At 31.6% G+C, this 11,107-nt stretch overlaps 2 protein-coding genes across 3 annotated transcripts; both read right to left on the bottom strand.

Moving 5' to 3' along the window:
- Nucleotides 1-364: 364 nt before the first annotated feature.
- Nucleotides 365-1,681, bottom strand: LOC149494980 (F-box/kelch-repeat protein At3g23880-like). Its single transcript, XM_089724474.1, has one exon. It carries the CDS (start codon nucleotides 1,679-1,681, stop codon nucleotides 365-367), a length of 1,317 nt encoding a protein of 438 aa, XP_089580600.1.
- A 2,962-nt stretch (nucleotides 1,682-4,643) lies between these two features.
- Nucleotides 4,644-10,534, bottom strand: LOC105632788 (F-box protein At3g07870). 2 transcript variants are annotated; one of them, XM_012215233.4, is made up of 3 exons: nucleotides 10,296-10,533; nucleotides 9,935-10,079; nucleotides 4,644-6,064 (listed from the first exon to the last, which is right to left on the bottom strand). In XM_012215233.4, exon 3 carries the CDS (start codon nucleotides 6,008-6,010, stop codon nucleotides 4,814-4,816), a length of 1,197 nt encoding a protein of 398 aa, XP_012070623.1. In that variant the 5' UTR covers nucleotides 6,011-6,064; nucleotides 9,935-10,079; nucleotides 10,296-10,533; the 3' UTR covers nucleotides 4,644-4,813. The 2 variants fall into 2 exon arrangements, with proteins under 2 accessions (XP_012070623.1, XP_089579732.1); XM_089723606.1 differs by lacking the exon at nucleotides 9,935-10,079 and having other exon boundaries at nucleotides 10,296-10,534.
- Nucleotides 10,535-11,107: the final 573 nt, after the last annotated feature.

Genomic DNA, 11,107 nt, shown 5'->3' with positions numbered 1-11,107 from the left:
ATCCACGTGTGTTTTACCCTAAAGATTCACAGGAGTCAAATTTGGCACTATCATTTAATTTTTTTTTTTTTAAATTAATACTAAACTAGATTGAAAAAAAACAAAAAGAAAATCCTTAGCATTGGAAAAAAAAAAAAAAAAAAAAGAAGGTTTTTAATGCGAAATAACTTTTTTTTTTTTAATAGAATTGAACATATAAAATGATAAAATCAAAAAATCAGAACAAACATTTGCATTATCCATTAACCAACATAGGAAGCATCTAAGAAGAAGTTTATACTGTTACCTTCAGTTCTATCAGTTTTAAAAACAGAGAAAACAGGAAACAAACAACACAAAACGGAGAAAAAACAGCTGCACATTTTTAAAAACTGTGTCCCATGCTCTCTAAATCTTGAAGTACACAGTTGCAAGTTTTAGCCTGCTTCACTTCACTTTGACCGGTTGTATCAGTTGGAAACCTAGTATCCTCATTTACTTTACAAAGTACATTTCCTCTGTCAAGTAATGCTAGGCTCTCCAGGTAGCTATGAGCATATACAGCATGATAAGCAGGACATCCACTTAAGGTAACAAGATTCTTAATAAGTTCAGTCTCTACATTTTGTGAAGATACTATAGGTCCATGAGAAAACTGCACCAAGATTTCTCCATCATCCCTAAAACCCAGAACACGGGGGATTCCACCAACCATAGCTAACTTAACCCACGACCCGATTACACCATACTCTTTCATCAACCAAATAGACTGATACTGTTGATTATTGAGATCTGTACAAACAATTGCAATTGATGACTTCTTATATACCTTAAGAGACAAATATGATAAATATGATGCATGCTGAATGGACAAACATTCTGGCAACACAATCTCTCGAAAAACCTTATCTTTCACATCAAAAGCCACGATCAAACTCTTCGCAGAATTGTTTCCCTCAATCTGGGGAATCACAAAAAAATGCAATGCACCATTCACAAAAGCTGGAACAGATAGCTCATCTTCTATCCAATAATATTTAGGAGTAATTTGAGTAATATCTTCCCAACAATCTGCATTAAGTGAGTAAAGCTCAGCCTTTATTTCAGGTGCAATATTAGATGTAGTTTGTGAGGTCATGATCCTTAACACTCTATAATCATGGGTCCTTGAATCAAATCCAAACCCAAAAAGACCATCATCAAAACCATAATAATTCTTTGAATAATCATGCATAAAATTGGGTTTTGGAAGATTTAGGAATTTTCCTATGGAGGGATTCCAGAGAATGAGTTGTGACAACTCATTTACGCTACCTGAGTGTGTACCACAAACGAGACAGACTAGGCCATTGCAGGAACCTGCAACACGAAATTGTTTGAAGGGGAAATGGAGAGGCATGTATTGCTTGAACTCTTTATTGTCAAAATGTAAGGAGTATTGAAATTCACATTCTGAGAAGTATGGAACTTCTGCTTCCGGTGAGTATTCAACTTCTGGTTCTGGTAAGAAACAACGGTTATGGATAAGGAATTGGGGAGTTTTGTTTGAGGAGAGGGTTTTAATGAGGTGGGTGGAAATGAAGTTGCAGCTCTTGATGACGAAGTACCATGATTTGCATACACTGGTGCATTTCAACAAACACTTGGTAGGCAGCTTGTATAAGATTTCTGCTATAACAGCTTCCGGCAAATTATCCGACATTTTTTTTCCTGATGGATTTTTGGCTCTCGCAAAAATCACTTGGTGGGCTTCTGACGAGGGAATACTCGTCTTCTAGATGGGTTAGGATTTGTGTTTTCGTTGTTTTTGTTTGCTTGTTCTTCGACTATGACGCCTAAAAACTCTAAAGTCCTTTTTTCTTTGAAACGGGTCTGTCTGTTTTTCTTATAATTTCAACTTTAGCCCCATCCAATTTTATTTTATTGTTTTAGCCATAGTATAATATTTATTTAGTCTTTATTGTTATTTCTTTTTTCATTTTAGTCATGAAAAAAATTCCATTTGACCCGTCTACATTTTTTATTTAATTGTTTTTTCCCTATTAGATTATAATGGAACCAGGAAGAAATAAATAATCAGACAACCTTGATCAAGGAAAAACATATTTATTCAAAAATTACTACACCAAAGATCCTATATGGTTATTTGAAAATTTTGATTTAGAACTTTTTTTTTCTACTATACTTAAATTTATATTGAATTTAAACTCAATATTACTCTTATTGAAAAAACATTACTCTTGTTAAATTACTATAACAAAATTTTTTTTAAGAACTCTTTTTCCAATGTATTGGACTAAGCCAAGGCTATTATTTTGTTAATGCTTACTTGTATATATATTTTTTGAGTACTAGGAGAAGAAGGATTTAAATCTGGATATATTGTCAGGTCGTATATGCACTGCAATACTTATATTGAGTGCTTATTGATTCTTCATGCATTCAGTCAATAGTTGTTTGTCATCTTAAAAAAATTAAGAAATCTGGGAAAACACCAGGGTACAATTAAGTTCTTCTGGATTTATTTCCAGGTATACAAAACAGCTAGAAATAAGTTAATATTATATATCATATAAATTCTTGAAATTGAAAACATGGCTGCAGAACGATGACATATATTCTTGACATCTATGTCTAATATTTATGCAGTCAAATTCCATTCTAGCAAAAGAATCATTCACATCACAAATACAAAATTAACCAAAGTATCCACAAAAAGCTATGATCCTATATTTGATCATCAGTATTATAAATTCTTGGTTATGGCGTCTAACAATTTCACAATCCAATGCATTATTCAAAAAAGCTACTCTCTACAAGCGAGAAATATACACACTTTGGCCTTCTATCCAATGGTCGGAAGCAGTTATAATCTTGCAAGAATTCATGTTAAATGAGTAAATTTCAATCTGAGGTTCTTGAAACTTTTTACAGTATGGGGCCTGGTGCATCCTCATTCTGAAGAGCGAAAGAATCTTGAGTCGTACTTGAACGGGAAATGCAGCGGCATGTACTCCTTCAACTTTTCATTTTCGAAAACCAAAGAGTATCGATGATCTTGGAAGTGAGATAGCAGTAATGGAGTAGGGTGGGTTGAGGTTTTGGCAATTTGGGCGGAAATGAAATGAGGGGTTTTGATTAGAGAGTACCATAGCTTGCAAACACTAGTGCATTGAATGAAGAACTTAACAGGTAGGTTCTGTAAGATCTCTATGATCACATCTTCAGGCAAGCAGTCGGACATTTTTTCTGTCCTTTCCACTCTGATCTCATACAGAACATAGTAGCAAGGATCAAGAACAAGAACGGGGATCTTGCGAGAGAGAAAAAGGAAACTTGCAGGTTACACAAGGTTACAAGTGAACGTAAGGGCAATAGGAATTAGGATGAGCTGGGCAGTTATAAATCCCAATTTCAATTACGAACTAATTGAAGTGACGAAAGTAGTAACTAATAGCAACTTTTTTTAAGTTAATTTTCATTTTAATTTATACTATTACCATTAGATTAGATGTTTGAATAAATATATTTATTAATATTGAAATAAAAATATTATTTAAACATCATACAAATTTAAATATAATTAAAATTTTTTTTTTTGGTTAAATTTAAAGTAATTTAACTCATTTACACTTTTTTTTTTCTTGAATTTGTATGGATATCTGCTAAAATAAAAAATGTTTTACTCATTTGCACATTTGATCTCCCTCTAATACAACGATGCATTGTTCACAAATTCTAATAAAATAAAACATAATTTCACCAGGATAGGAGGAAAATGCACTTATGTCAATAAATTATATTGTAATTAATACTTTCATCCCTTAATTTTTTAAAATTGATATTTATGTTGCATGGAAACAGAAACGTGGAAGCATGAAAACGCAGAAACGGTGCATGGAAACAGAAACGTGGAAGCATGAAAACGCAGAAACGGACATGGAAAATGATAGTTTTAAAAATATAGAAAGCGGAAATATGGAAAAACACGTAAATGTTAAAAATGTAAGGTTATACGAAAATTAAATGAGCAATCATAAATGATTTTTATCCAAATTATGTTTCAAACAATTTATTGGCTTACAAAAAATTTTTTTAAAAAAAAAATTGTTTACAAGAAGGGCTATATCACAAACATTTCAAATAGAAAAGGAAAAAAAAAAGAAAAAGAAAAAAAGAGTTAAATTTTGAGGAGAGCCATGACTTGCAGTAATAAATGAGTTATTGCTGAAGTCCATCTGCCGGAGTTCTAGCAAGCCAAGCAAGCTCTAGTCTCCATTTTTTATCATGGATTTCTTATCCTTCAATGGAAATCCTTGGAAACACTATTCATCTTAGAAGATTTAAGAATGGAAGGATTTTCTTTTTTTTTTTTTTTTTTTTTTTTTTGGCATTTCAATTTTGGAGATAGATTTCTCTGTGCTCCAATTTTGCATTTCCATTGAAGTTGAGCTCAATACAAAATTTACTAGGCTCAACACTTTGGTTTAATACCAAATTTGGACACATGACGCTCCTGAAGCATGGATAGAGTATTAGAGCCAGAAAGTGGCTACATCTAGGCAATTGCTGACTAAACAAGGGGTCCATGGATCTTATATGCATTGTCAAGAAGCCATAATCATTCCGCTGTGGAATTCAAGCACACCATTGTCAAGGAAATATTGACAATCAAATTTCAGAATATTAAACTAGTAATATATTAATATATCATATGAACTCTTGAAATGGAAACACATATGACAGCAGAACGATTACATATATATAAACACAACTGCCATTCCATTCCAGCAAAAATATTTAAATTTAAAACCGAGATCAAACCAAAATTAAATTAATTCAAAGATAGTACTGAATAAAACTTAACTCTGCCGGATAGGATATGTCTCTCTTTGGATGACTTCTTTTTTACAACATTTCCTTTGTCAAATAATGCTAGGCTCTCTAGATAAGTATCAACAAAAGCATATGGAATTGAAGCAGATGATTGTCCACTACCAAATTCCAATATAACTTCTCCATTTTTTTTGAATCCCAACACTCTTAATATCCCCATCTTTTGATCACCAACCTTTGGTAAGTTCACCCATGACTCTGCAACACCATACTCTTTCATCACCCATATATCAGTCCAACACAAATGAGGAGCAATGTCAAAAACTCCAATTGAGGAGTCCCCAAATACCTTAACATGGTGTCTAAATGCACCAGACATTGTCATAGAATTTGGCAACATGATTTCACGGAAAACTTCATCTTTCAAATCAAAGACCAGAATAAAATATCTGAATAGACTACCATGATCATCTGTGGAATCATTTGAATAATAAGCAATCCAATGCAATGCATTGTTCACATAAGCTGCATTCTGTAAGGGACACCGATTTACCATTTGCTTTTCTATCCAACACGTGGGTGCATTACCAGTAATAATCTTCCACAAGTTCAAGTTTAATGAGTAAATTTCAATCTGAATCTTAGGTTCTTGAATTTTTCCACAGTCATCTAGGTGCATAATCATTCTGAAGAGTTTATAGTCATTAGCGTTAGAATCAAACCCGAAACCAACAAAATCATTGCATAAGTAACAGATGGCCAAGGAAAAATTAGGTTGGGGAAGTGTGAATGATTTTCGAATAGAGGGATTCCAGAGAATGAATTTGTCTTTGTACCTGCTCAATGTCTCACGTCTGTCACAGAGGCATAACAAGCCATTAGAGTAACCCACAGCCACTGCCTGAAAGTATCTGGCGTCGGACTTGAACGGGAAATGCAGTGGCATGTAGTCCTTGAACTCTTGATTGTCAAAACCCAAAGAGTACTGATTGTCGTCGAAGTGAGATAGGAGTAATGGGTTAGGGTTGCTTTTGATGTTAATTGATGAGGTTTTGGCAATTTGAGCGGAAATGAAATTAGGGTTTTTGATTAAAGAGTGCCATAACTTGCAAACACTAGTACATTTAATCAAGGATTTAACAGGTAGGTTGTGTAAGATTTGTATTATCACTTCTTCAGGCAAGTAGTCCGACATTTCTTCCGTTGTTGTCCTCTCCGATCACACTATGATAAGTGTATAACCTTCTACCTGGTGAAACAGGAGGGTTAAATAGGGGAAGAGACTGTTCATATATCCAGTATTTCTATATTTCTTTTTTTGTTTTTTAAGAGGGAGAGTTCTATATTTCTGTTTTGAGGATTTGTCGAACTTTTTTCTTTTTATTTTTCTGCATTTTGATAGAACACTTAAAATTTTTAATTGAAGAATAACATTTATTATTAATAATAATAACATTTCAAATTTCAAATCTAACTTAATTTTACATTATCTTCGATTTACTATCATTTAATCTTACATTAATTTTCAATAGATATGCATTGATAATTAGTCATTTTCAAATTTTCAAAATTTAAATTATTTTTGAATCTATTTTTCCATTATTTAATCACGCACTTTAAATTTATTTTATTTTTTGCTTATTTTGAGAACAATTCTTCACAAGTTTTAATTATTTGGTCACTAATGATGAATATTTAGTTAATTATTTAGTCATTATTCTTTATCAATTTAACCATATATCTAAACCTCTCTCTCTATCACAAATTGTAGCATGCAAAAAAATTTAACCTATCTTCAATAGTTCTATGTATTCCACTGTAAGAAAACACCAAATTATAACTTTTACATTTGAAATAAAAAAAAATGGATATTCTGATTTTACTATTATTTTTATGAAACTATATCATTGGGATTGTTTTAGGAAATAAAAAACAAATTAATGAGTTTTCAATTCTGAATTTACTATGGAAATGATTATGTATCAATTGCACATTTTAAGTTAGAACACACTAAAAATTAATAAAAATTGGCTTAATACATAATTTAGCTTTGAAATTTGCTTAAAGAAAAGAAAAATCTATACATTTTGAACTTTAAAAACGATCTTGGGGTAACTTAGACTTTATTTTCTACAATAGTCTCACACCTCGTTACATTAAAAGGAGCAATTTCAAGATTATTGGCTTTTATATACAAAATATTATATAATTTGATATGTGATTAATACAACTTTTGAAACAATAATTTTTACATTTTTTAACTATTCAATAAGTATTTAATTAATCTAAGTTTATAAATTAATGTACTTAATAAGTCAAATAAAATGTTTGATATGTTTAATTTTATAAATTGAAGTATTTAATCGGTCAAAGTAAAAAGTTAAGAGTGACACAAATTTTTTATAAAAATTACAGGAGTAAATTCATATATTAAACCAAAAAAAAAAATTGTTTGCAAGTAAAATATATATATATTTCCATATTAAGTGGTATTTGGTTTAGGTAATTCGTAAAGCTAATTAGCTTCCAACCTAAATTATAGGTGTTAATAAGGATTTTAATCAATAATTTATAGATGATAGAAGTTTGAATCAGCTATTGATTCAATTAACTACATTTTCAAGCTTTTGTTTTATCAATTGCTAGCTAATTATATATATATATATATTACATTTGAGTACATCAACCTCATAAAAATAAACAATATTAAGCCCATAAAAAGTGAAGAAAGCTTAAATTTCTTTCACTTTATAGTTGCATTCCTTAACTATATTTACTAAATTGATAAAAAATCTTTTAATTATTAAGAATCAACTCCTTGAAATTAATGGAAACTATCATACATTTCTAGATAAGAAATTATATAGTCATCGATAGCTTTTTAAGTAAATGATTTAATAATAAATAAAAATAAATAAAATCATTTTGAAAAATAATTTATTAATTTTTAAATTGAATCAAGTCATTTAAAAAATAAACCGTATAAAATTTATAATTTAATGTAATTTGTTTCGGTTTAATGGTTTGACCCATATCTTACATGCCCTTAATTTTATATATTATTTCTACTATTAAAATGGTAATTATTTAATTAATAAAAATTAACGTGATAAATTTCACTTAAAATTTTGGTTAGTTTTTTGTCACTATTGACTAAATGTCACGACTCATTTTCACGGGCCGGACCGATACTAGGACCTGGGTGGGCTTAAGGCCCCCGACGCCCGTAGTAAGCCTAAATTGTGCAAACCTCATTTCCTATTCATAATTGTGGATACAGGCCCAATAACTTATTTCAATTCTGTATGACTAGTACAGTTCATATATTTAATATAGACTTTTATTATTGTTTTACAACCCATTGTACTACAAATTGCGGAACTCTACCTTTACATTTACTTCCTTATTTCATTCACTAACAGTTTTTGATAATTATTGTTTCAATTCCATAGGACTCTTCTTTCTTCTATTACTTAAAAAAAATAGGTAGGCGGGGATGAGCACCAAACTCAATTAGTAGGGTTAGATAACCTTCTCACCCTACACAATCACACAGATGCTAAAAATATTTTTACCTGGTCCCCGATTAATTTTTTGAACATGCAGTTGTTCACACAAATGACAATACAACAGCAATCACAATTATTATCATCTTCATATAATCATATCATGTGGAAATTAGTCAGTAGAGTCACCGAAACCCGATGAGCCGTCCTCACACATGACCCATCCACTCACATGTGCACCAGGGAGCCAATCCCCCATTCTGGCTGGCCGGAATAATCCTCACACGACCGGTCCTCTCATTATTTTTGCCAATCTCTCTCTTTTCTTTTTCTCTTATATATATACCAATAGGAGGCAACCCGGTCGTCTCCATCAAATAGAGATCATCAGGCGCTTAAAACAGGAGGCCACCCTGCGAGCTGTGATCAGATCTAAATTATCAGGTGCGCCCAAATAAAGAAGCCAACTTGTGGTTAACGGAAACGGTAACGGTAACGGTAGGTGCACACGGAGGCGCCGGTCTCACAAACCCATGGTGACCCACTTCATCCCAATTCCACACAAACAAAGCACAGTAATATCACATCACAGATAATCAAGCACTTTTTAATATCAACAAATAGTGCATCATGATATGGCAATAATGTATGATAAAATTTAGCCGTGAATGCATGAATGCAGACAGATGAGGCGAATTATCTAACACTACTCATAGTTCTTTATTGTCCTTTAAGAGGACTGCCTTTCTTGCCGCATACTTCCAACCTTTGTCCTCGTATTTCGGAATTTTATAAATCTCTAAAATAAACAATAAAATTCTAAGTAAGAATTTTAATTTGAAAGATTCTATTTCATATTTGTTTATTAATTTTGGTTACCGGTCATTGAATTCACTTTTTAATTTAAGCTATATATATATATATTTATAGATATACATTGGGTTTCCTTATTTATATATATTTATTCTAATTTATTACCTTTAAATAAAACGTTTAGTTATTTATTAAGTAATATTTTATAATAATACTAAGAAGAATACAAATATTAATCATACTAATAATAATATTGATAACGATAATAATTCTAGTCGATATTTAATTTATTAAACTATATATATAAATTCGTTACTCTTGTTTATTTATTTATTTGTTTATTTAGTAATTTAATGTTCCATAATAATGATAATATTAGCAACATTAGTCAATGGTACAGTCCAGTTCTTTAATAATTCTCTTTTTCGAAAATTCCAACATTACTCATTTCTACATATCAGACTGTCCTAATAATCATACATTTCAATATAATTGACTTATACCACCAATGTACTTTAATTGTTATTTTCCTTTTATAATTTAATTAACCATAATTAACAATATCGACGTATTAATTTGACTGATAATTTGAAATTTAAGCATTTTTGTTTTCTGTGAAAGTCTTTATTATCATTTAACTACCTAGCAGTCCGATTCTATATTCGATGTTCATATACTTCAATTATCTGTATCTAAATTCATAAATCTCCAATTCTGACTAATTCAATTAATCTTATATTCACTTAATTAATTAATTCAAGTTTTGAAATTTATACCGAAAACGGGTAACTAGGCCTTACAATGTACCGATCAAGAATCGGATTTGATTTTCGTGATCCGCGTGAAGAGGAGATTATTCTGCCTCTCGGGTATTCGCCGGAGTCTCGCCGGAGCCTCACCGGACCACCGCTGTCGTCGCCGTGCACGGTGGCCGGAAAATTTAATCTTCACCAAAATTGACAAACAATGCATCATTTTATTCGTTTCGATGAGAGGATTACTACTATGTATTCAAATCAAGGTGGGTGTGAACTATTTGGCCGAAAATTGACCGGAAAGGTTCGGGGATACCCATTTTGGGTTTTCCGATTCCGGCTATTACAGTCGACGAGGAGGCCACCAAATGAAAGAGGAAGAAGAGAGGAGTCATTTGGTACTCACCTTGCACCCTAGGCTTGCCTGAAACGGCGTGAATCGCCGGAGAAAGGTGTCGCTACGGTGGCCGAAACTTCAAGCTCTTCCCCTTCAAAATAGACGCAGTTTCAATTCAAATCAAAGCCATATTCTTTTTCCTTGCGTTGAGTAGATGTTTTTAGAGTATCCATTTGCCAAATTTGGTGGCCGGAGGATGGAGATCGAAGGAGAGGAAGAGAGGGTCACGCGAAGAAGAAGAAGAAGAGAAGGAAAGAAAAAGAAAGGAAAGTGGGCTGGGCCACTTCGGTTCGATTCGAACCGATTTGGTTTGATTTAGCGGTTTGGCCTTATTTTCTTTGGTTTTTGAGTTTTTCGCTCGGTTTTTCGATTATTCGTGTGGTTTCGACACATTTAATTGATTTTCGGCTCCGGTTTAATTTATTTAATTATTTTAGTTGGGTCATAAAACATCTCTTCAATTTACTTTCTAATAGTACAAACAATAATAATAACAATGAGTTAATTTAGGATAATTAGTTTATATAGTAGAGTTCCATTTTATTTCATCGAAATTTCCGGACATTCTGTTTTTGGGCTTGGGTTCAATTCAAATTTGGGCTAAAGTTAGAATTGCTCGGTCTTAATGACCCATACTATCAAAAATTCGGATTTTTTATTTAATAAAAATTCTAAAGTTATGAAAATAAAAATTCGGGATATTTCACTAAAGTTTAACAATAGCTTTTTATACAGTGTTCTAATTTTTATATTGTTTGATAACGTAATATTTATAGTAATATTTAGAATTTTAAAAAATCGATTATACATTAAATATTAAT

This window comes from Jatropha curcas, chromosome 7 (genome assembly GCF_041381405.1).
Source record: "Jatropha curcas cultivar XTBG-Jc1 chromosome 7, XTBG_Jcur_1.0, whole genome shotgun sequence".
NCBI lineage: Eukaryota > Viridiplantae > Streptophyta > Magnoliopsida > Malpighiales > Euphorbiaceae > Jatropha > Jatropha curcas.
Note: the sequence above shows the minus strand (reverse complement) of the source record. Positions and strands in the feature narration are given on the sequence as shown.